Raw genomic sequence first — 26,189 nt, 5'->3', positions numbered from 1 at the left:
CTTAATAATTCAGATATCCTCAGGGATTTACAGGATTAATTATTTGTATCATAAACTGTTTTGAAACCCCACACCAAATTCTTTCTTACTCTGCTACCTGTGTGTACAGCCTAGATACCCAGTGAGTGCCCGAGACTCAGCAATGAGTCATCCTCTGCTCAAGCAGGTGGCAGTCGTCACACCAGAAAAGAATGTTAAGGCGTTGCCAGATGGAGCATTCAGCACAATCTATAGCTCCAGGGAAGAAGTCTGGTGACAGGACGCCATGGATCCTGACAAAGGGAACAGGGATCGAGGTCCCGGTAAGCTTCATATTCTTGAAGAGAGCAGAAATTCTGTGTGTGTCTGTCTTGCTTATGTCCTTGGGCATTTTCCAACTTTCCTAATTATTATTATATTAATACTATTCTCTTAAAAATGTAATTTTATTTACTTTATTAAAAATTATCTGCCTTCCTGTAGGTATTATTTTTTGTTGTTGTTTTTGTTTTTCTTTTTTGGTATTATTTTTTGAAGGGGATTAATCTGAAGTTTTGCCAGAATGGTGGCTGGCTGTGCTTGGTTAAATAAGATTTATTATTATTATTAATAGTAACTATTCCTATCCCCAAGTAATTTTGATCAAACAACATGAAATCAATGCTTGTTTCACCATAATAAAAAAATTAAGGAAAATATACAACTGTTAAATAATTATTTAAGATAACAGCAGAAGTGATAACACAGGGGCATGTAAATTATTTAAGGTTTACTTAGTTAACTTTAAAACATTCATGAGAGAGGGAGAACGCATCAGGCTGTGGAAGGAAATAATTTTCAGATCAGGTGGGATTTGAAGTGGATTCGAAAAGAATAGAATTTAGATTGGCAAACAGAAGGCAATTCCAGGTTGGCTGACACAAGACTTTGAGAGAATTGTGTTTGGAATATACTGAGTAAACGGTTAGGCTAGAGAAGAGTTTGTGGAAATAACCTACAGTGAAATTAGAAGGCAAATTCGATGTGTTATTACAGGGGCCCTGAATGCCAGGCTATGGAAATTGAGGGAGATCATTTTGGTAAGAGAACATCTCTGGAGAACTTGCGAGTAGCATGGAGATGACTGATATAGTGCTTTAGACCCCTGTACCTGGCATCTGATGCCTTTGGGACCGGAAGCAGGAAGACCGGTCACAAGGCGATGGCAAAAGTGCACTCCTTCTGGAAGGTGGTACTTCTGACTGGCAAGCTCTGAGACTGGCCTGACTGGGCAAAGTGGGGAGGGCAGGACTGTGTGTTTGTGGGTGTATCTTCATTTCTAAAGGGAGTGAGATTTAACAGCAGAATTCTGCCATTATTCTAAAACCTGCATAACTTTTAATTAAATAATTCCTTTCCTTTTTACCAAACTCTGACAGTTCCTAACACAATGGCGATGGCGGGCATGAAGAATCTAGAGGAACGAAAGACCCCGGGGGCTGGGGGTTGCTTCTGTAACAAACACACACACACAACCTTGAGCAGAACACTTATTTCAGAGGGAGTGTCACCCAGATGTGACTGAGGTTCAGAAATAGCACCTGAGCGTTAAGATTTGGCCTGGAGGGTGGACTGAACCTCCTGTCTGCATGTCCACCTGCCACTTCACTCTCAGAGTGGGCGGGCCTTTTGTATCTCTCTGGGACCCACTGAGAAGGGGTATCCTGCAGGAAAACCTTCGGTTCTGTGTCTAGCTTTATGGACCTTTGCTTTCTTGCAAAAGAGACATTAGTGATGGTAATTGAGCCTTTTAATGCCTCCCCAGGCAAATTTTAGTTTCCAAATAACTAGAGGGGAAATTCTTAACATGAGTTCTTGTTGCCAAAATAAATGGCCTATGTTCTCCCCAGTAAAACACATGACTTGTCTCTCTGCTTGCCAAGTTTTGGAACTCTGCCCCATGACTAGTTTGGATCCAGGCCAGATCAATGCGCTTCATCCCCAAAGTTCTGGGTCTTGAGAGGCACAACCGTCTGAAATTCAGTACTTCTTTATCGAATCATTCCCACACTCTCTAGAAGGCCCTATATGGTCAGGCTCATCTCTTATCATTGTGTACCTTTTTTTCATCCTCTCCTGCCCACTGATTTTAGAGAGAAGGGAGGGGAGGGAGAAAGAGGGAGAGAGAAATAATTGATGCAATCTGTTGCCTCTTGCACGTGCCCCTACCAGGGACAAACCTGCAACCTAGGCATGTGCCCTGACTGTCGAACCTGCAATCTTTTGGTTTACAGACAATGCTCCAACCCACCGGGCACACTGGCCCTGGCTACCATTATATGTCTTGATCACTCTGACCTAGCAAGGCTACTCCTTGTTCTTCCTCAAACATGTCAACATCTTCCCACCTTAAGTTTTTGCACTTGCTGTTTCCCCTTCTCGGAATGCTCTTCCTTGATGTCCACATGTCTGGCTTCACTTCCCATTCAGGCCTCTTCAAAAAAGCCTTCCCTGACCAACCTCTGCAAGGTCACCTCATCCCGTCTTCTCCTTACAATACTTTTCATAGCACTTGTTGCTCTAACTTAACATCTGTATTTGTTTACTTACACTCTCTCCTTCCCTTTAGAATATAAGCTCTACTGACATGAAGATAAGGGTTTGTTTTGTTCCATGTTTCTACTTAGAAGAGTGACTAACATTTAATTCTGAGGCTCTCAGAACTTGTTGAAAGGATATATAAGTGAATCTCTCCCCACCCTGTGTAGATTGTACTTTGCCAAGTTCCAGGGGTGACTTATCTGCTGGTCACTGATACCCTCTTCCTGGCTGTTCTGGGTATTCTGCCCCTTTGTGATAGCAAATTGAAGGGCACAGGACCAACTGGGCTCCAGGCAATTCCAGGGAGTCTTCTGACTGAAGCAGGGATCAGGAGGACAGTCCCCCCTTATCCATGGTTTCACTTCCCATGGTTTCAGTTACCTGTAGTCAACGGTAGTCTGAAAACAGTAACCAAAAATCCAGAAACAGTCAATTCATACGTTTTAAATTGTGTGTCCTTCTGAGTAGTGTGATGAGTCTTGTGTCTTTCTGCTCTGTCCCGCCCAGGATAGGAAGCGCCCCTTTGTCCACTGTCTCCATGCTGCGTACGTTCCCAGCCTGCCTTTAGTCAGTCACACAGTAGCCCTCTGGGTTACTAGATTGACTGCCATGCTAGCTCAGTGCTTGTGTTCAGGTGACCCTTATTCTACTTCATAATGGCCCCAGAGCACAAGAGTGGTGATGCTGGCAATTCAGATTTGTCAAGGAGAAACCGTAAAGTGCTTTTCTTAAGTGAAAAGTTAAGTACAGTACAAGAAGATATTTTGAGAGATAGAGCACATTCACCTAACTTTTATTACAATATATTGTTATACTTGTTCTATTTACTATTAGTTATTTTGTTAATCTCTTACTGTGCCTACTTTATAAATTAAACTTTATCATAGGTATGTGTATATAAGAAACAACATAGTGTATATAGGGTTCAATACCATTGTGGTTTCAGGCACACACTGAGGGGTCTCTGAATGCATCCTTTGCGGGTAAAGTGGGACAGCTATACCCCTTTCTCTGATACCTTGTGCTTTGGGAACTGGTGACATACCACATCAACTTTTACTTCCTAGCTTCCAGTTCTGCTGCTGGCCCCACTGTTCTGTCCTTTTCCTAAGAGCAATGATTATTGCCTATTTCTCTCTCTCCTTCCAGGTTAACATGATTGAAAGAGAGAACTTTGCCACCCTTGAGAACTTCTCACAGCAGGATTTTGCTATCAATGCCTTCAGTAACCACTGGGCTCCAACTGAAGTCTGGTTCTTTCACTGGTTCAATGACATCTCTGTATATGTTTTTGCAAATGCCTTTTCTTACTCATCACTTATGCAGATGTCTGTTCTCCTTTCTCTTGCGTTGTAGTTTCTCTCTCTCTCTCTCTCTCTCTCTAAAATGCATATCTCACATAATTTACAACTCAGTGTTATTCTAGGCATGCAAATAGGTAGTCATGATGCAGCATGATAACTGCTTGATGCAGGAAGTGCAGGATGCTGTGGGGGCACATAGGAATGACACCTAGGAGGCTCTGGAAAGTGCTGCTTTCATTGCACTTAATCATTCTGTTGGAGCCTTGAGGAAGATTACCTCATTTGGGCAAATAGACTTCAGCAGAGCCCTTAAAAATCTTGCTTTTCTTGATGCAATGAGCTAGTCTAATCCAATTAATCCAGGAGAGACTCTTCTAAATCTATTTTTTGATATTGTTGTCAGTTTTAGAAGAATAGAGCAATTTTTTTTTGTTAACTCAGTTTGTTTATGGGTGTTACTGACATGCTCATCTCTTGGTCCACAGGTCTTTCAGCTGGCGATCCCACCTTGAGGTAAGAAAAATGCTGTCATATTTTGCACTTAATTCAATGGAGAATAAATTAGTATTTAAAAGTTGGAGGACTACTCTGGCCAGGTAGTTCAGTTGGTTGGAGTGTTGTCCCAATATGCTAATGTTGTGGGTTTGATCCCTGGTCAGGGCACATGCAAGAGTCAGCCAATGAATACATAAATGAGTGGGAGAACAAACCAATGTTTCTCTCTCTTAAAAAAAAAAAAAGAGTTGGAGGACTACAGCTTTTTTTATTGTTCTTTTCCTCTTTTACCATGCTCCCATTCTTTTTTTCCCCTTTTCCAACTTCATTCTCCATGGTGACTGCTTTCTATGTCTTAGCTCTCGTGTCTTTTGTTTTCTGATTAAATAAATTACCTTCTAGCTTTGCTCTGTTATCATACTATTCTCCCTTTAAATGACACGTTTTTATAGACATTCATGAAAAGTCTAAGGAATTGATTTGTCACCTTGATTTCATCTTCCTGTTTTATATTATATGCCCATTTTCCAGATATGTCATTATAACAGGGGGGCTTTTCCCAAGGAATATAAACGTTTTATCTCACGATGGATAGAAGGACTCATGCATGTAATGAATGTGATCCTTCAGGGGTGAGTGAGAGGCATTACAATGTAATAAGCTTATGACTCAGCCATATTGGAAAGGAGAGTCCTCAGCACAATCCCGAGTTTCTCCAGCCACAACTTTGACACACAGAGAGTAAGATTTAAAGATGTCGTTTACAGCAGGTTGAATTTCTTTCACATGAAGTATTGGTATATAGAATTTAATGTGGAGGAATCCTGAGGCTGAATTACTCTCTTTATAGGCTTGGCAATAGAATTCTGTTGGTAATTTGAGGCTTGTGTACCTGAGGAATAGTAAATATTAACAACTGGGACATGGCACCTTTAAGAGTAAAATAGAAAGATTAGAATATAATGAGAAAATGGATATATTTATACTTGAATTCAAGACAAACAAGCAATGGTTTAGAGAGAGTGGTAGCCAAACAACGTGAGTTGAGAAAAATCTCATCATTGTGTTTATGATAGAAACTCGGCTAACTCAAGTAGACCTCCCCAGATAATTTTAAGACATAGAAGAAAAAAGTTTCCTGGTATGTTATGCTTTAGGTCTATCTTATAGAAGAGGGGAGCATTAAATGATTTGTGAAGTTCCTCTAAAAATTGCATGACAATGTGCGTTTTTACATTTTAGGAGAAGAATCGAACCCTGGGAATTTGCAGCGTTCTTTGACCCCAGTGAACTCCGGAAAGAGGCCTGTCTGCTCTATGAAATCAAGTGGGGCGCGAGTCACAAGATCTGGCGAAACTCAGGCAAAAACACCACCAAGCATGTTGAAGTCAATTTTATAGAAAAATTTACATCAGAAAGGCATTTTTGTTCATCTGTCAGCTGCTCGATTAACTGGTTCCTGTCCTGGAGTCCCTGTTGGGAATGCTGCAAAGCTATTAGAGAATTTTTGCGTCAACGACCTAGTGTGACTTTAGTTATTTATGTAGCACGACTTTATCACCATATGGATGAACAAAACCGAAAAGGACTCAGGGACCTCGTTAGCAGTGGTGTGATTTTCCAGATCATGAGAGCCCCAGGTAACTGTGTGCATGAATACATGAAACCTATATAATTTTATTAACCAATGTCACCCTAGTGAATTCAATTAAAAAATAAAATTAAAAAGAATCTTAAGTATTTATGAGAGGTTGTGGTGGTGATATGTTTCCAGGGCAGGAGATTAATTATTTCAGAGTGGAAGACTCAGAAGTAAAAGTTCAAAATAATATAAGAAAGGATCAGGTCTGAAATTCATTGTAGGAAAAATATAAAAAATATGACTCCTTTTTCTACTTTGCCACTATGGCCTTTCAGCCATCTCTTAAAAAAAAAAAAAAAGAGTTTATTTATTTATTTTTGGAGAGAGGGAAAGGGAGGGAGAAAGAGAGAGAGAAACATTGATGTGTGAGAGATACATCAATAGGTTGCCTCTTGCACACCCCCAACTAGGGACTGGCCTGCAATCCAGGCATGGGTCCTGAATGGGAATTGAACAGGCGACCTTTTGGTTCACAGGCCAGCACTGAATCCACTGAACCACGCCAGACAGGGCTCAGCCATCTTGAAATGAACTGCTTTGAACATTTTGGGGATTCTGGGGGAGACTAGTCCACCTGCAGTATCAAATAGGACAGAGGGCTTTATATATAGTATATATTTAAGTTCGGCTTTCTTTAAGTAGCTTTCTGATGTATTTGTTGAATGAACCAAGTCTTGCATTTCCTTAGAGTATGATCACTGCTGGAGGAATTTTGTCAACTACCCACCTGGGAAAGATGCTCACTGGCCAAGATACCCGCCTCTGTGGATGGAGCTGTATGCACTGGAACTCCACTGCATAATTTTAGTAAGTTATTTTAAGAGACAAAGATTCCAATGCAAAAAAACCCAATAGCATCCTTCTTCAAAATCTTCCCTGATAACTTTTTTTAATCCTCACTCAAGGACATTTTTTTTCATTGCTTTTAGAGACAGAGGAAGGGAGGAAGAGAGAGAGAGAGAAACATTGATTGGTTGCTTTCTCATACCTGTCCCTACCAGGGATTGAACCTGCAACCTGAGTATGTGCCCTGACAAGGAATTGAACCTGCAACCCTTCGGTTTATGGGATGATGTCCAACTCACTGAGCCACACTGGCCAGGGCCTAATAATTTTGACACGTACTCTCTTAACCATTTTTCATTTATATTGAGCCTTAGTTATTTCACTGCTTGACCTATTTTAAGAAAATGTAAGACAATCTCTTTCTGGAAAATAACTGGGAAAGGCAAATGGACAAACTGGCCTAAGGTCTATGTGGTCTCCCTATTAATTAGATATTATTATTACTATAACACATATTGGCTCTACAGAATTACAGATATTCTCCTTTCCTGTATTGGTGTTTATCATTCTATTGAAGAAATGTAGGTATCCCATTTGTATTCTCTTGAGAGTAGTTCAATGATCTTCCAACTGGTGTTATAAAATGTTTGTGGTAATAATAGGATGAAGAAAAATATTACCCTAACTTCTTTTCTATTTCAGAGTCTCCCTCCCTGTTTAATGATTTCAAGAAGATGTCAGAAACAGCTTACATGGTTCCATCTTAATCTTCAAAATTGCCATTACCAAATGATTCCACCCCATCTCCTTTTAGCTACAGGGGCTATACAACTTCCTGTCCTTTGGAGATAATAAAACAATTTGTTGAAGGCAATGATGATTCACTAGAGATTCAGTGTCATTAGAATCTAGAAATTCTCAGTTTCTGGATTTTTTTTTTTAAAGAGTTTATTTATTTTTAGAGAGAGGGGAAGGGAAGGAGAGAGAGGGAAAGAAACTTCAATGTGTGGTTGCCTCCCGCACGCCCCCTGCTGGGGACCTGGCCCGCAACCCAGGCATGTGCCCTGACTGGGAATCGAACCCGGAGCCTTTGGATCGCAGGCCTGTGCTCAGCCCACTGAGCTACACCAGCCAGGGCTCAGTTTCTGGATCTTAAATTCACAAACTATAAGTTATCTAAAAATAAAGAAGACCATTCCATTCATAATAGTATCAAAAAAACAAGAAATACACCTTCTTTTCAGCCAGAACTGCCATCTTTCAGTAATTCACCAAATGAATAACACAAAGGGAAAGAAGAGAATCACCCACTGTCTGTTCTCTAGGCCTTTTAGAGTAATACCTTACCCTGGCTGGGAGGTTCAGTTGGTTGCAGTGTCGTCCCAAACACCAAAAGTTTACAAGTTAGATTACTGGTTAGGGTGCATACCTAGGTTGTTCGATCCCTGGACAGGGCATGTATGGGAGGCAATCCTTCAATATTTCTCTCACATAGATGTTTCTCTGTGTTTCTCTCTCTCTTTCAAATCAATAAACATATTTTTGGGTGAGGATTTTAAAAGAAGTACTAATTGTAGGAAATTGAATTACTCCTCCTGCTATTAAAAACAAAACAAAACAAAACAAAAAACCCTGACTGGTGTGGCTCAGTTGATTGGTCATTGTCCCTCAAAACAAAAAGTCGCTGGTTCGATTCCCAGTCAGGGCACATGCCTGTGTTGCAGGTTCAGTCCCTGGTCCGGGCATGTATCAGAGGAAACCAATAGATGTTTGTCTCTCACATCAATGTTTCTCTCTCTCCCTCTTTTTTCCAATCTCTAAAAATAAAGAAATAAAGTTTAAAAAAAAATGCCCCACAAATGTTACCATGGCAAAACTGGAAGAGTCTACAATGTCACCTAGCAAGTGGTGGGCACTATTGTGAACAAACAAGTTAAGAGCAAGATTCTTGCCAAGAGAATTAATACATGTATTGAGCATATTAAGTGCTCTAAGGGCCAAGACAGCTCCCTAAAATGTGTGAAGGAAAATGATCAGAAAAAGACGGAAGCCAAAGAGAAAAGTGCCTGGGATCAGCTGAAGCACCAGCCCACTCCACCCAGAGAAGCACACTTCATGAGAACCAATGGAAAAGAGACTGAGCTGCTGGAACTTATTCCCTCTAAATTCATGGTGTGACAAATGTAAAAGAAATAAAAGACCTTTGTACTGATTTTTAAAAAATACATAGAAATACAGTTAACCAAGGAGGTGAAAACTTAAAGCTATAAGATATTGAAAGAAATTGAAGAAGACACAAATAAATGGAAGGGTATCCCATGTTCAAACATTAGAAAAATTATTATTATTAAAATGTCCATACTACCTAAAGGCATCTATTGATTCAATGCAATCTCTATGAAGATTCCAATCTTTGCAAAAAAATTCTACAAAAAACCTGAATAGCCAAAGCAAGAGAAAGAAGAACAAAGCTGGAGGAATTACAATTTCTGACTTTGAATGATATTACAAGCTATAGTAATCAAAAGAGTATGGCATTAGCATAAAAACATAGACCAGTAGAACAGAACAGAGAGTCCAGAAATAAACTTATACACATGTGGTCAACTAATATTTGGTAAGGAAAGCAGGAATACTCAATGGGGAAAGGGTAGTTCCTTCAACTAATGGTGCTGGACAAATTGATATTCACATGCACCACTCAGAGATATTATTTCAAAATGGTCTAAAGACTTAAATGTAAGACTTGAAACCATAAAACTCCTAGAGGAAAACATGGGGAAAAGCTCCTTGACCTTAGTCTTGTCAACAATTTTATGGGTATTACACCAAAAATACAAGCAACAAAAACAAAAATAAACAAGTGAAACTACAGCAAATTAAAGGCTTCTCCACAGCAAAAGAAATAATGGACAAAATGAAAAGGCAACCTATGAAATGGGAGAAAATATTTGTAAACCATGTATATGATAAAGGGGAAAATAGCCAAAATATGTAATAAACTCATACAACTCAATAGCTAAAAAAAAAAAAAAAAAAAAACCCAGAAAAAAAACCCCCAAAAGAAAAAACCCTCACAAAATCTGATTTTAAAATGGGTAAAAGACCTGCATACACATTATTTCCAAAGATATTCAAATGGCCAACAGTTACTAATGAAAAGTTGATCAACATTACTAATCATCAGAAAAATGCAAATCGATAGTACCTTACACCTGTTAGAATTTCTTTAAAAAAATGTATTTATCTATTTTTAGAGAGAGGGGAAGAGAGGGAGAGAAAATGTGTGGCTACCTCTCCCATGCCCCCTAGTAGGGACCTGGTCCACAACCCAGGCATGTGCCCTGACTGGGAATCAAACTGGCAACCTTTCAGTTCTCAGGCCAGCACTCAATCCACTGAGCCACACCAGGCAGGGCTAGAGTTTCTATCCTCAAAAAGACAAGAAATACATGTTGGCAAGGCTATGGCCATGTACCTTTATACATGGTTGGTGGAAATGTAAATTGGTATAGTCAGTATGGAATACAGTATGGAGGTTCCTCAAAAAAATTAAAAATAGGCCCTGGCCAGTGTTGCTCAATTGGTTGGGCATCATCTTGCAAACTGAAAGGTCGTGGGTTCAATTCTCAGTCAGGGCACATACCTGGGTTGTGGGTTCAGTCCCTGGTTGGGGTGCATGCAGAAGCCAACCAATCAATACTTCTTTCTTACATCGATGTTTTTCTCCCTCTCTTTCTCCCTCTCTTCTCCCCTCTCTCTTTCTTCCAAATCACTGATCTGTTCTTTTGCCTTTGATTCCTTCTAACATATTTTTCATTTCACTTATTTTATTCTTCAGTTTTGATTTTATAAGAATATTTTCTATCTCTCTGCTGACCTTCTCACTGTATTCATCCATACTTCTCTTGAGTTTGGCAAGTATTCTTATGCCCATTACTTTGAAGTGTATCTGGCAGACTGTTTATTTCCATTTTAGTTAGTTCTTTTACTGGGTTTTTGCTTCATTCTTTTATTTGGGACATAATTTTATATCTCCTCATTTTGCCTGGGACTCTGTGTTTGTTTTTATGTATTAGGTAGATAAGCTACATCTAATGGTATTGAAAGAGTAGCCTTATGCAGGTGTCCAGTGGGGCCCAGTAACACAAACTTCACTGCTCACCAGGGCCAAGTGTTCCAGGGGTTCCTCCAGTGTGGGCTGTATATGGCCTCCCACAGCAACTGGGTTGAGACTGTTGAGACTGTTGGCTGGCCCCTGGCCTACCTGGCTGTAAGGCTTGGCTGCCATTGTGGCAGATGTATTAGTGGGGGAGGAGGCTGGGCCCTCAATCCCACATTGGGGGTACTCTTGTGCCACCCACCAGGTGCTGGGAGGCATGTTGCCACTTTGCAAGCCTGCTAGAGCACCCATGGAGTACTGGGAGGTGGGATGGCAATTTGGAGGACCACCAGGGTGTCTGCTGGTTGCTTGGAGGGGGAGAGCAGCTTTATTGGGTAAACACTGGACTGGGTGAGGAGATTGGGCTGGGCAGGTCTTCAGGGGAACATTAAGCAGGTGGATAAACTAGCAGGTTAATGGAGAGTGTCAGACCTGGTGCCTGCCAGTTTGGGCCTTCTGGGTGGAAGCAGGACAAATAAAGCAAACAATGAAAAATTGGTGCCTGCAAGTGCCTCCTTCCTGGAGAAAGGCTCCGCAGATCCTTCTGGCACACAGTCTAAAACTAGTCAATATATCTTCCTCGCGTATGACCCAGGCACCTTTCAACCTGCTGTTCTGTGTTGGGACTCAGAGTGAGTAAGTTTGTGCATGGGCCCTTTAAGGGAGGATTCTTGGTTTTCCACAGTCCCATCAGCTCTTTGGGACATAAGCCTCCCTGGTGTTCACAGCCAGATGTTATGGGGGCTCCTCATCCTGATGTAGGTCTCCCAGGCAGGGGAGCCTGAGTTGGGTCTCCAAGAGCTTGGTTTCTAGATGGGTCTCCCTGTACTTCTGATATCCCTCCCATTTATGGGGTGCCATACCTCTGCCCCTCTCACCTGTTTCAATAAGGCTTTTTCTTTATATCCGTAGTTGTAGAGAGTCTGTTCTGCTAGTCTTCAGGTCGTTCTCAGAGAGAGCTGCTTTATATTCAGTTGTAGTTTTGGTCTACTTGAGGAAAGAGGTGAACCCAGGTTTTCTCTACTTCACCACTTCAATCTGCCTGCAATTTTTGGAATGTCTGTAGATCATCTAAGTGTAGGGGCTTGTTGTGAGGGGAACCCTCCCTGTGATTGGAGAATCAGAACTTTGAGTCTCACCCTTCAACCTCCTGGGAGAGGAGATGGGCTGGAGGCTGAATCAATTGCCCATGGCTAATGATTTAATCACTTATACCTATGTATTAAAGTCTCCATAAAAAGTCCAAATGATAGGGTTTAGAGAGCTTCTGTGTTGGTGAGCACATGGAGGTGTGGGGAGAGTGGGGCACTTGGAGAGAGCACAAAAGCTTCATGCTCTTTCTCCATACCTTGCCCTGTGTATCTTTTCCATCTGTTTGTACTGTTATATTTTTTTATAATAAACCAGTGATCTAGTAAGTAAAATGTTTCCCTGAGTTCTGTGAGCTACTCTAGCAAATTATTTGATCCTTAGGAGGTAGCCACGGGGACCTCTGATTTATAGGCAGTTGGTCAGAAGTGCAGTTGACAACATAAACCTTGCATTTGGCATTTTAGGTTGGAGGGGGTTGTTGAAACCTCCATTTGTAGCTGGTCAATCAGAATCATAGGTAATGATCTGGGCTTGCAATTGGCATCTGAGGGTGGGGCTGGGGGACAGTCTTGTAGGACTGAACCCTTAACCTGTGGAATCTCGTGCTATCTTCAGGTAGATAGTGTAGAATTGCATTGAATTGTGGGATATCCAGCTGGTGTCCTGACCATCGCTTGGTGGGGTGAGAGAGAAACCTTCCCCTCCCCCTCACCGAGTAGAATTGAGTTCAAAAATCAATCCAGGGACCCACAAATTGGATGCCATCAAAACCTAAGTCATCCTGTACTTGTGGGAAATGTCTCACTGTCAAAAAAATCCAACATAGACCAGTCAGAATCCTCCCACTCAGCCTTAGCTTACCTTGAAAATAGGACCTGCTAGCATAGCCAATTATGCCCTGTTTTTATGCTACTGCTTCTAATGTTGTATGAAACATCCCTCAGGAAAAGCGCTCCACTGATTGTAAGGCATTGTCCTGCCCAATCCATAAATTCTTTTCCCTTGAATAAAGGATATCGAACTTGTTACTAAATTGTCTTATTTCTGTTATTTGACAATGCTTAGGAAGACTTTTCTCTCTATCAGAGTATGAATATATTCACTCATCTCCATCTTCTCCCACCAAAGTGGGGAGAGTGGGGTGACAAGAGGAGTTGAGTAGCCTCCTTATAGTGTATGGTTGTAAGGACTTATTTGCAATGATGGTTTGACTAGAAGTTTATAGTGGTCATAAAGTTATAGTCTTTAACTTGCCTTTTGTGTGGTGTTCTTCAGTTGCACTGAGATGGAGAATGCAGGCATGGGGAATGTTGATGGTTAAACAGGTTAGCCAGGTTTAGGATTTTGGCAGATGAGAGCAATAAAAAGAATGAGACGTAAACCCTCCCTTCAGATTAGTTTGTCTTGGAGCTGGATAAAAAAGAAAAGGAAAAAAGGAGAGGGCTGGTGGGTTGGAAAAAGTCAGAAAGGCAATGAACTGGAAATCTTGATAAGATCATTAAATAGGTATAGTGGGTATATTTAAACAATCAAGCTTGAAGAACAGTATGTTGTGGTCAGAAACAGAATGGATTAACTATTTTGGAAGCAAAAGAGCTATAATTGTTGACATCACCGAGGGTGTGCCCGAGGGAGCCTCTGGCTGAGTTAGAGTAGAGAAGTAGAAAGGAGGAGGTCAAGGAACTAAGAGGTAAGCCCCATCATTGGTCTTCTTTTCCAGGATTTTCTTGGTGTTCTCGCATGTTGCTTTTACTAGATGAATTTGTGGAGTTCCTAAAGATCTATCATAACTTTCAAAATGATAATGAAACTCTGTGTGCCGGATGAGAAAGGTAACCCTCCCTTTACTTTCCAATTGTCTGTTACTCTTGTGTGTCTATTTCTTTCCAGCCAAGGTTCTCAAAATAATAATGTCTACTCATTATTCTATTTCCTTATCTTCTGCTCCTGAACTCTTTGGAAAACTGTTTTTAAAAAAATTTATTGATTTTAGAAAAAGAGAGAGAGACATTGATTTGTTGTTCTACTTATTTATGCATTTATTTGTTGTTTCTTTTATGTACTCTGACTGGGGATTGAACTTGCAACCTTGGCATATTGGGATGATACTCTAACCAACTGAACTACCTGGTCAGGGCAAGGAAAACTTTTGCTAAGGACACTGATGAGCTTTCTTCAATCTTTATCTTCTTTTATCTACTTGCTATATTCATGTGTTTGACCACATTATTCCTGGATTCCTTCTTGTCAGTTTTCTTCTTAGGCTTTTCTTACTCTGTCCACTCCTAAAATATCAGTGTTTTACAAGATTATCACCTCTTGGTCATTCATTCATTCAATAGATTGAGTAAAACCAATCTGGGGATATAGCAGTGGGTAAAACAGACCCCATTTTTTGCTTTCAGGGTGCTCAAATGCCAGTTTTCTCTTACTGTATAAACACACTTCCCAGGAGAGCTCATCCATTGCACGACTTCAACCACCACTTATAATCAGGAGTGACAGTCATATCAACAACTGGTATCACAACAAATTCAGAACAGGGAATCAACGAACCAGACAACCAATCTGTTTTATAACCAAGAATAGTCACTGTCAAGAGAAGCCTGAATGAAAACACCAAGCACTGGGCCAAAGAAAGATTCACAGTTACTCGAATAAATTAAAATTATGGGACAGCTGAGCCACCCTGGGACACAGGATGGAATTCTGAGCTCAAGTTTCCATTGCTATATAAATTATTGTCATATTTTCTTTGTAGTATATACTTGTGAAATCTCATCTTTGTGTAAACCAATGTGAAAACATTTCATTAGGCCTTGACCAGGTAGCTCAGTTGCATAGAGCATCATCCTGATGTGCCAGGGTTGTGGGTTCGATCTCTGGTCAGGGCACAAATGAGAATCGACTAATGAATGCATAAATACTTGGAACAACAAGTCAATGTTTCTCTCTCTCTCTTCCTCTATCTAAAGTAAATATATAAAAAGCAAAAACAAAACAAAACAAAAAAATTTCATTGGGAATACATAGCCATTGAAAACATCTTAGGACAAAAAAAATGTGTAAGTTTGAAACCCAAGTAAATGATCACCACAGGTTCCTTCTAATTTTATCATTCTATCGTGTACTGATTTTGTTTATAAGACTAGTTCAGCTTCACCAACCTTTATGAAGGCCTTTGCAAACTTGATCTCTCTTGGCTCAATTTTGAATTTGGATCTTATCTACAATAAAGAGTACATGACCCCCTCCCCGTAGGATGTACAGAGGAAGGAAAAAACCCAAATGTTATCGACCATTGCGGCTTTAAAACCCTAAGGGCAGATTTTATTTGATTAACACTCAGAGGCAGTTGTGTGTGCTGGGCGGATTTCATGGTTCAAAAATTAGAACAGCTTGCTATGCATCAAGCTAACCAGCCTTTGTGTCTACCTCTCCGATGATGTGTGACTTCAGACAAGTTATGTCCTGACCTGTCCCAGATCCTGGAAGTCACATTTGCCCCTGGCTTCTTGGCCAAGAGATGGGACAACTTCTGAGCTATCACTAGCTTCAGGACATGTCACTGTCTCTCTTTGGTCCCTTAAGCCCTTGTGAATAGTGAAGTTGTACCATCTGTTCTGGCCAGGATTCTAAATGTTTTTATGAGATCAATAGGAAATACATTCTTGCTCTTCCCAGATTTTGGAGTCAATGGCAATATTTGGAGATTGTCTTTGTATACCAGCCTGTGGATGCATGTGTTAGTGAGTTGTTATGGCCCATAGAGCCAGGAATAAAGCAGACACCCCTCAGCTTGGACACTTGTATGGAATGGAACCTAGGTATAACTCTTGTGTCCCCAACATGGGGTGTAAATACCCAGAACTTGTCTTTGGGTCACATGCCCTTCCATATTAGATGTGGCCAAGGAGTCAGAGGAAGGCCAGTACTTCCTTGAGCACTGACTTTTCTCTCATTCTTATTGGGGCTGGATGCTGATTCATGACCTAAAAGATCCAGGGAGGGTATATCTGTATAGAGAGGGGTTGTCGAAGATGAGTATTAAAGGGCTTATTAATTCTATCACCTTAAGTAGCTTAAAAAAGAAAAGAAGAGAAAAGAAAAGACAGAGGGGAGAGGGGAGAGGATAACAGGGGGAAAAGGGTGAAGGGTTTTCAGGAACAACACATGGACAAAAACAAGGGGTGGGGTGGAAACGGGAGGGAGGTGGGGATGGCTGAGGTGGTGAGGAGGGGTGGGGGCAAAGACAGAAAACTGTACTTGAACAACAATAAAATTCAAAAGTATTTAATAAAAAATAAATAAAGAAAAGAAAAGAGGCAGCGCTCTAGTTTGGTCTGGAGGCAAGGAGAGACATAACAAGAAGCGAATTAGTCAATCTTTAGCTCGAGTTTTTTTCTTGATATGTGATGCCTTCATTTTATGCCAAAACTTATCAAGTGTCTTAGAAAAGCTGGCTGATGGGCTAGAGCTCTTCCTGGGCTTGTGATAAGACACATGAGCAAATTGCTAGAATGAAGCCATAGCTGCTGCAGTATGGTATTCTCTTGGAAGAAGAGTAAATCATTCTATGGGATTTCTGTGAAGGTAAGGTTGGTGGGTCAGCCACATTCACTGACAGTTAAATGCCAGAAATATTTTCCCGGCCTCTGACTGGTCATCAGGTGGAGGACTTGAAGAGTGCTTTCTAGAACGATGGTATAAAGTGAGAGCTGTATGAGAGATTATGTATCCAGGCAAGCAGTAGAGGCAAAATAGTCTAAGGCTTTTAAAAAAAAATTATTTAAAAGATTTTATTTATTTATTTTTAGAGATAGGGGAAGAGAGGGAGAAAGAGAGGGAGAGAAACATCGATGTGTGAGAGATACATTGATCGGTTGCCTCTCACGTACACCCAACTGGGAACCTGGCCTGCAACTCAGGCATGTGCCCTGACTGGGAATCGAACAGGCGACCTTTTGGTTCTGACACTCAATCCACTGAGCCACAGCTACCAGAGCTCTAAGTCTTAAAATAAAAATAAAATTACCTTATGTCTTCCTGAATACCTAGGTCCCTGAATGTGAAAATGTTTGTGCAATTTCCTAGTTGTATCCCTAATCACATTTCTGCAGAAAGTCATGTTTCCTATGAGTATTCTCATTCCACAAGGTAATAAACTTTTCAACCTGCAGTAAAGTTTTATATATTATTTCAAGACTTTTTTTTTCCCCCACAAAGAAATAGAAGTTACCTCCTGTATGATAAAGAACAACAAAGTCATACCAAAACACAGATTCTGGGCTGTCAGCTTCCTTTTCACCAACCTAAAACTTTATGCACAAACAAAAGTTAAAAAGCATTGTGTATCATAGAAATTTAGTCTTCTAAGGAAATAATAAAACCATGTAGGAGTGGACACATTTTCCTCTTCTTCCCTTTTAGGTTCTATGGCTAGTCTAATAATTAAATTGACATAAGACAGACTAACAGGAGAAAAACAAATTTCATACCTATGGGAGCCTCATAAAAATATGTGACTCAGAGAAGTGATCTACACAGGAAACTTTAAACCTTTAGGCAAAGGAACAATACATTTGTTTTGCAGGCCGGTGCTCTGAGCCACACCAGTCAGGGCAGGAACAATACATGTGTGAATAATCGACAAAACAAATGGGGTTTGAGTTGGGGAGTAAATTGGCGAAGTAACAAGGTTTGTATGTACTGCCTTCTGGGCCCTAAACCCCCTGCCTCTGGTGATCAGAATGCCTTCTACCCTCCTGGATCAGGGAGGGTACCTTCCATGTGGGAGACTTGTCTCCTCCTGCATTCAGGGAGACCAAGAAGGGTCAGAGTATCCTTCTTGTACTGACTGTTTCTGAAGTATCTTTAATTCAAAAGAACCAATATGTCAAAGTGTGCCCTGGCTGGTGTGGCTCAGTAGATTGAGTGCCGGCCTGTAAACGAAAGGGTCAGTGGTTCGATTCCCAGTCAGGGCGCGTGCCTGGGTTGCAGACCAGGTCCCCAGTAAGGAGTGCATGAGAGGCAACCACACATTGATGTTTCTCTCCATCTCTTTCTCCCTCCCTTCCCCTCTCTCTAAAAATAAAATCTTAAAAAAAAATGCCAAAGTGGCATATTTTTGGGTGACATATTCTGCTTCACTTCAATCAGAAAATGTTCACTCTGAGAATGACAAGAGTTCTCATCTATCTTTGCTAAAACAAGAGATCCTATCAGGGGTTAAAAGAAATACCCAGTGCAGTATATAGCCCACGTGACAGGTGAAGGCTGTGAGTATCAGGTTCACCAACTAGATGCATTCATGGCCTTGGGAAAGAGGCATGTGTAAGATAAAATGTGTGCTGGATCAAGGAGATAGCTATGGTCTATTTGGAGACCAATAGGCCTGAGGCATTTCTTCTCTGGGGAATGTTTTGTATTATTTTATAAGATAACCAGTCAAATGTAGCCACAGGAGGAAACAGAGACTCAGGAAAAGTTTACTATACCCACAGGTCCTGGAGACAGGAGGCCTAGCAAGCCACACAGGGCCACATGGAGGAGTGGTCATGAGGCAGAAGGTAGGAGGGAGAGAAGGGTTAGGCCAGAGCTTTTACTGGGGTTTCCAGGGAGAAAGGCAAGGCAAGGCAGAGTAAATAGTTTAAGATTAGCTAATTTAAATAATTTTACTCGGCTCTATCTAACTGATAGGGAGGGTCTTGGTACCTGGACTTGGGATGATGAAGGAAGAGGAATATTGTTTCCTGGGGGTGTACAAGCCAAATAGAGGAGGGATGGCCCTGGACTGGTCAGTTTGCATATTAAAGCAAGCTGAGTTCTTGCTATCTCTAAGAATTGGCTAGCCCTAGGAGGGTCAGCCTCTCTCCTTCTAGAAAGATTTTTTAAGTTGTCCAAACATAGTAATGCACCAAAAAATTAAATATAGACAATACAAATGACCCTAATACACATCACATTAAGTTTGTTTATAAACTGAATTACAATTGGCTAGTTGACATGTTATGTTTTGTTGACATTTAATTAAACATTCATTTACTTTGAGTTTGTAGGAATTTAGCAATTGGGAGTTGGGTACTTTGGAAGTGTTTGGTTGCTTTTAGGTCTCATACATGCGTTTAGACCCTTGAAAAACTCATAAGCCCCAGGATAGCTCAGACACCAGGCCATAGCCTAGTCTATCAAATTGCCTGATGTCCTAATCTACCTTCACATTTTTCAGAAGTGATGGGTTGTGGTAACCATTGACACTTGATGAGTATCTTATCACCCCTCCACTCAGTGAGACCAGGCAAATTTGCCCTTGACTAATGGACTGTGTAATTCCTTGGCATCAACTGACCTGATCTACAGCAGAACAGAGCTGCCCTGCCCTTCATGGAACCAGCAGGTAGTTATTATTTGTGGCCTCCCAAGCAGGAGAAATTATAGCCTGGTTACAAGCAATCTCAGTAGCATTAAGGGTCTGTGGATGAGCTTGACCTGTAGCCCAGTTTAAGTTGCTTAATCAATCAGAACAGTGTATGTATCAAGGCTCATTACATTCAGCTAATCCACTGAGACAAAGGTGGCAAACACAAGGCCCCCGGGCTGAATCCGGCCCTCCACCTTGTTTCACCTGGCCTGGCCCCTTGCTTCTATGTGGCAGCAGCGCTGAGCTCTCACTTAATAGTTAAATACTTACGTGTATACAGTCCTAAAATTACATTCAGCCCTTTGAAGGCAACCGCGAGGCTGATGTGGCCCTCAGTGAAAATGAGTTTGACACCTTTGCTGTAAGACAATAATGGGCAAATCAAAACAATACAAATCCTATAATTCTCTCTCATACACAAACTTCATGAAAGAATAATTTCTGATTGTTACTACCCATTCCCCATTTTTTACTGGCCATTTGTTCTTCAACCAGTGCGTCCACCATTCCCCTGAAGCCCTTGTTGTCTTGTCTTCCTCTAGCCACTCCTTCTTTCTGAAAGCTCCCTACTTCTCTGTCTTCATTTATGCCACTCCTTCGATTTCCCTTTTTTCTCTGATGTCCCTTTTGAGGCTCATTTGATAGATTGTTCTTTCCCTCCTTCATTGTACATGTCTGTGCTTCTCAGGTCTCTATCATGTCACTCCCCACCTTTGGGACCTCAGATACATGCGTGGACTCATTAAATAAGTAGAGCTGATGACCACCAAATCTATTTTTTTTAACCCCCTCTATATACACGGGTGGGCAAAATAGGTTTACAGTTGTGAGTACACAAATATTCTTGTATTATTAATTGATTATTGTATTACTTATTTGTATTACAACTGTAAACTGACTTTGGCCTACTCCCTATACAACCATTTACCTGCTTTAACATGTCCCAGTATTAACTCATTGTCTTTACTGTCTTTTTTTCCTCCCCTATTTTCTCTCTTGGGATAACCATCAAGTCATTCTTCAAAGTGGAAACTCAGGAGTTATCCTCAGCTACAATTGCTTTCACGATTTACTCACCAAAGGTAGATGCTACCCCCTAGTATTCACTAGCTCCTTCCCTGATCTGTGATTCCAGAACTGCTTTAAAGCCCCCGCCCCCTTTACCCTGGGCTAACCGCGCTCGTGTGAGGAACATTCCAGTCTCCAGCTGATTCCCTACCTCAACCTCCACACTGTGGCCAGAATGTTTCCAAATGGCAAATTGGATGAAGTTATCACCCTTAAAAAAAAAAAGACCTTTCAGATCTTCTCTACTGCCTTCAGTTTAAACATTAAACTCCTCCACTTAATACAGGGTTTTCGTGATCAGGTGCCTGCTGCTGCAGGAGGTCAGCTTGATCTCCAGAGGTTCTCCTCTCCCACCGCAGCGAGCTGTTCCTCCTGAAACCTTCTGCACTATTTTAAATCTCTCAATCTTCAGACAAGCCGTGCTCTCTGCCAAGTGTATCCTCTCCACTGTGTGTGTGTGTGTGTGTGTGTGTTTTATTTCCTTACCACTTTTCACTACTACTTTTAATTTAAGCAAGAGGACTGGGAGGAGGCAAAAGAAGAGTATCTGGAATGCTAGTGATTTTTTTGATCTTAGTGTTTATCATGTACTTTCAAAAATTCTCAAACCGTAATGTGATTTATGCACTTTTCTCTATGTCATAGCAGTTTAATTAAAAAGTTATTTAAAACTTAAAATGATTAAGCTCATGGGTATCCCACTCTAGAAAGCCTTCTTGAACCTTGAAGCTAATTAAAATGACCTGTTTCATGTGTTTGTCTGCATGCTTGTGTCAAATTCTGTGTCATTGTGGATTAGTGGTCTTGCCCTCTTCTAGGAGCTTTGAAGAGGAAAGAGTGTTTCTCATTAACTTTGCAGGACCAGCACCCCCCACACTGCTCCACAAAACAGGAGGTGCTCCAAAGTTATGTGATGGGCCCAGACACAAATGGCCTCTTTCCCTTTGCTTCAGGGAGATACAGGTAGCCTCACCCATCATAGTCACGAAAGAAAGGAATTAGAATAAATCCACAGAGTTTTGACACAGAGTTCTGTTCTTACTAAAATCAACAACTTTTACCAGAAATTGAAGGACTCGGCTCGGCCTAAGTAGAGGAGAACCAAGAAGTGAATTTCAGGGGAGAGACATACAGGCTGAGAGCTAGACGAGGTACTTCAATGAGACTAAAGTTTAGAGGGCAGACAGGACAGAGATAAACCAAAGGGGCCCTTGGGTAAGGTGAGAAACACAAGTTCATGTTTAGGCTTTGAGTTTAGAGTTTAAATGCTGTTAGGGACCTGTGTACAAGCCACACCGGCTATGGGACCGAGGAGAGGAGAGACAGCCAGTTGGGGAAGGGCCTGAGGTCATTGGATAAGAGCTGGGGGCCTCAGACGCAATGTATTTCTCTCAAGTACGACTATTACCAAGGAGCAAAGCTCTAGTGAGTGCAGAAGCCAACGGTTTGTTTTTCACTCACTTTCCCTTTGCAACCTTCACATCCAGTCATTCACCACATCGGATTAAGCCTCTATTTCATGCCTCCTATCTCTACCAATTTCCTTTGATACCACCTTAGTAGTAACATATTTTGAGTGGCCCAAAAGATCAGCTGGGTCAATTAAATTGTTCTTCTTCGGGGAATTTGAAAAAAATTGCCAATTATCCATAAGGATCAAGAATAAAAAATAGAGCCCTGGCCAGGCAGCTCAGGTGGTTAGAGCCTTGTCCTGACATGCCAAGGTTGTGGGTTTGATCCCTGGCCAGGGCACATACAAGAATCAACCAATGAATGCATAAATATGCATAAGTAGAACAAGTTGATGCTTCTCTCTTTCTCCCCTCCTTCCTCTCTCTCTAAAATTAATAAAATAAAAAATTTAAATAAAAGAATAGAAAAGAGGCAATAGGAGCATCCATGATGGGTTATTTTTTTTTAAAGAGAATCTTATTTACTTATTTTTTGAGACAGAGGAAGGGAGGGAGAGTGGGAGAGGGACCTGGCCCAGAGCCCACACATGTGCCCTGATGGAGAATCAAGCCAGCGACCTTTTGGTTTGCAGGCCAGATCGAAATCACTGAGCCACAGCAGCCAGGGCTCTGATAGATTACTGTATGCAAGTTAAGGTACATTGGAACAGAAATTTCAGGAAGCAGAGGCAGTGAGCCAATACAGGAGATGAGCAGAAGGAACCCTTAGGGAGAAAAGGAGACACTAAGAGAGACAGAAGCCATGTGGTCCCTGAAAAGGAAACAGAACAAGTAGCTAGTCAATAGCCTGTAAAATAAATGCTCTCTTTGTGAGTAAATTGACTTGGTCTGTTATCTGCAACTCAATGAGCTGCACTAAAGCAATCAGAGACTTCAGAGTCAGAGGTAAAGAAGTTTTAATCCACCTCGGGGTTAAATTGTAAAGGCTGGGTGAGGTAAAGTATATAAAGTAACTTGCACGAGATAAACAGACAGTGCGCACTCAAAAATGTTAACTTTCTTTGATCGGTATTTCCTGTGTCACCTTGGCTAGGTCCTAGTTATTAAATCAAATGGTTAATCCAGGTGTTGCTCTGAGGTATTTTGTAATTCTGTCTAAAGTCCAATTAACTGTAAGTATTCTACATAACGTGGGTGGGGCTGATTCAATTAGCTTAAAGGATTTAAGAACAGACTGAGGCTGTTCTCCACAGAGAAGTTCCACCTGAGGACTCCTGCCCTAGAGGTCCAGCCTGCTCTTCGGGACACCTGCACTGCAGAATTCGGACTTGCTTTGCTGGCTCCTGCAGTCAAGTAAGCCAGTTCCTTAAAATATACCTTTCCCTAGTTTTTCCTTCTCTGGTGGAACCCTGACTGATGGACTGTCTTCCCTGCGGATTGCCCAGCCCTTACGGTGCTCATGAACCATTGGTAGTAGGAAGAAAGATCTTAGGCCCTCAGGAAGACCGTTCCTTCCCTTTGCTAGACTTATTTAACTTAAATTCTCTCAACTCCTGAAGCAGTGGAATATTCTATATGTTAGTAAACTCTGGAGAATGTAAAATAATGAATTCCTATTAAGTTCTAAGTTTCAAATGATATTTTCTTTAATTATTAAAAATGTACAAGTTATGCTTTTTAAAAGAAGTATTTTGAAGTCGAAAATGAAAGTTCCCTTTTCTTCACTTTCCTTCTATTCAATTTCTCTCTCTGGAGAGGACAACTGCGAGTAATTTGGATTTTATCCCTTTAGCTCTTTGCTAAGCATACACGTATATGAATGTTTATGTTTTAAAAGGTTTATCTACAGACACGCATGCATATACATTAAAGCATAATGAGATCAAACTATGCCAAGTTTTAAAAACAATTTTATTCTCATAGCAATATGTTTTGGAAATTTTTCTATGTCTCTCTGTATATTCGTACGTTTAACTTTACATCATTCCTCTTTAAGTTGCTGTTACTCTCACTGAGTTTTACTGTTCTATACGTTAACCATTCCACTACTGACTCAGTTTCTCCCTTCTGCAATGTTAGGATGAACATCCTTGTGTATGTAAACTTGGGTACGTACACAGGAAATATTTCTTCAGATTAGATTCCTAATTGTTGGGTTAAAGATTATCTGTATTCAAAATACTATAATATTTAACTCTCCCACCAGAAGTATATGGGATCACTGTTTAATCACAGTGGTATCATCAATCTTGAAAATACTTTTACTCTTTCATAAAGGTCACAATTGAGCCATTTATCACTCTACCCACAGGAATATTGGAAACATATTAGCGTATTTCTTTAACATTTTGCCCCAGGTCCAGGTAAGTTTCAGCCTCCTCCATCAATACTTTCTTGATGTATACAACTCACAATAATTTATTCCTTCCAGAAATCCAAAGCATTACTATTAACACTTATTTGTCATTGAGTCATATAGCAACTTCTCAAACTGCATTGTAATTGCGTTGCTGTTCAACGTCCAGACTTCAGAATGACCGCTCTGTTCTAGTCAAGACTACAGAAAGAATCCACAGCCAGGTCAATGAGTGAGGCAATGAGTTGAATCCAATCAAGGAGTTAGCTGCAACATGGTGGGGGGTGCCAAATCTCATCTCTCCAAATCTGGTAACTAAAATATCATTGTTGGCAAATCAACCTTATAAAAGGGTCCACGGGCCCATTCTTACTCTAACAGAATAAACCCGGAACTATGTAGTACTCAGATTCCTTGTTCTGGCCTGGAGTTTCTGATGCGTGAGCAATTACATTCCCGTCCTGAGTTCCCAGTCCATCTTAGATATTGACTCCTATTATCTTAACTAAGTGGCTAACTGAGAGCTGCCCAGCATCATGCGAATCATAATGCACATCGCTAGCCTGGAAAAAAGAAAATTCAGCATTTACCGATGGTTTCTACTGAACGCGTATCACTTTTGCACTGTCATAAAGTCAAAAAATCACAAGGCAAACCATTGTAACTTGGGGACCATCTGTATATGAAAAGTTAATATTTTATCATAACCATTTTTAGCATTACTTTTAAAAAAGATTTTATTTATTCATTTTTAGAGAGAGGGGAAAGTAGGGAGAAGGAGAAAGAGAGAGGCATATGTGTGAGAGAAACATTGTACCCCCAACCAGGGACCGGGCCCACAACCCAGGCATGTGCCCTGGCTGGGAATCAAATCAGCAACCTTTCAGTTTGCTGGCTGGCACTCAGTCCACTGAGACACACCAACCAGGGCTCACAATGACTTTTTAAAAGTATACAATTCAGTGTTTTTTTTTTTTTTTTTTTTTAAGTACAGTTACTACTATTGAACCCCTGACCATTTTTATCATCCCCAAAGGAAACCCCATACCCATTAATTAGTTACTCCATCCCTTCTCACGCTAGCCCTGGCAATCACGCTCTCTCTATGGGTTTACCTATTTGGACATTTTACATAAATGGAATCACATAATATGTGGCATTGTTTTCTGGCTTCTTTCCCTTAGCACGCTGATTTCAAGTTTTAAACATGTTGCAGCATGTATCAGCACTTCAGTCCTTTCCATGACTGAATAAAATACCATTGTACATTTGTTTTATCCATTCATCAGTTGATGGACATTTGGTGCTTCCACTTTTTTGCTGTTATGAATGATACCACTACGACTATTCACGTACAAGTTTTTGTTGGAACATATGTCTTTAATTCTCTTGGATATATACCTAGGAGTGGAATTGCTGAGTTATACAGTATTTCTATGTTTAACTTTTGAGGAATGACCAAATTATTTTTCCTAATGATTACAAATTTTTTATTTTTACCAGTCAGTATATGAAAGTTCCAATTTTTCCATATTCTCCATATTCTCCATATTTTCCATATTCATAATAACAGTTGTTATTATTGATTTTTTGTTTGTTTATAGCCACCCTAGTAGGTTTGAGAGGTATCTTATTGTGGTTGGATTTGCATTTCCCTAATGACTAAGGAGATTGAGCATCTTTTTATGTGCTTATTAGCCATTGGCAAATTTTCCTTGGAGAAATGTCTATTCAAGTCTTTTGGCCATTCTTAAATGAGGTTGTCCTTTGGTATGAGACATAAGAGCTCTTTATATATTCTGGATACTAGACTTCTATCAGATATATTATTTGTAAATATTGTATCCTGTTCTGTGAGTTGTCTTTTCACTTCCTTACTACTGCCCTTGGATG

At 40.7% G+C, this 26,189-nt stretch overlaps 2 protein-coding genes across 3 annotated transcripts in view; both read left to right on the top strand.

Moving 5' to 3' along the window:
* Positions 1–12,280, top strand: APOBEC1 (apolipoprotein B mRNA editing enzyme catalytic subunit 1). The gene is made up of 5 exons (XM_024579580.4): positions 1–302; positions 4,349–4,376; positions 5,601–5,998; positions 6,689–6,807; positions 7,489–12,280. Exons 1-5 carry the CDS (start codon positions 266–268, stop codon positions 7,636–7,638), a joined length of 732 nt encoding a protein of 243 aa, XP_024435348.2. The 5' UTR covers positions 1–265; the 3' UTR covers positions 7,639–12,280.
* Positions 12,281–13,589: 1,309 nt separating this feature from the next.
* RIMKLB (ribosomal modification protein rimK like family member B) overlaps positions 13,590–26,189 on the top strand; it is a 112,969-nt gene continuing 100,369 nt past the window's right edge. The window contains exons 1-2 of one of the 2 annotated variants that reach the window (XM_045186912.2): positions 13,590–13,730; positions 23,194–23,293. The gene's annotated coding sequence lies outside the window, so the exon portion shown is untranslated. The remainder of the gene's footprint in view (positions 13,731–23,193; positions 23,294–26,189) is intronic. The other variant, XM_045186915.2, reaches the window with a different exon arrangement.

This window comes from Desmodus rotundus, chromosome 3, assembly GCF_022682495.2.
Source record: "Desmodus rotundus isolate HL8 chromosome 3, HLdesRot8A.1, whole genome shotgun sequence".
Taxonomy (NCBI): Eukaryota; Metazoa; Chordata; class Mammalia; order Chiroptera; family Phyllostomidae; genus Desmodus; species Desmodus rotundus.
The sequence above is the reverse complement of the archived record's forward strand: the minus strand, read 5'-3'. Positions and strand labels throughout refer to the sequence as shown.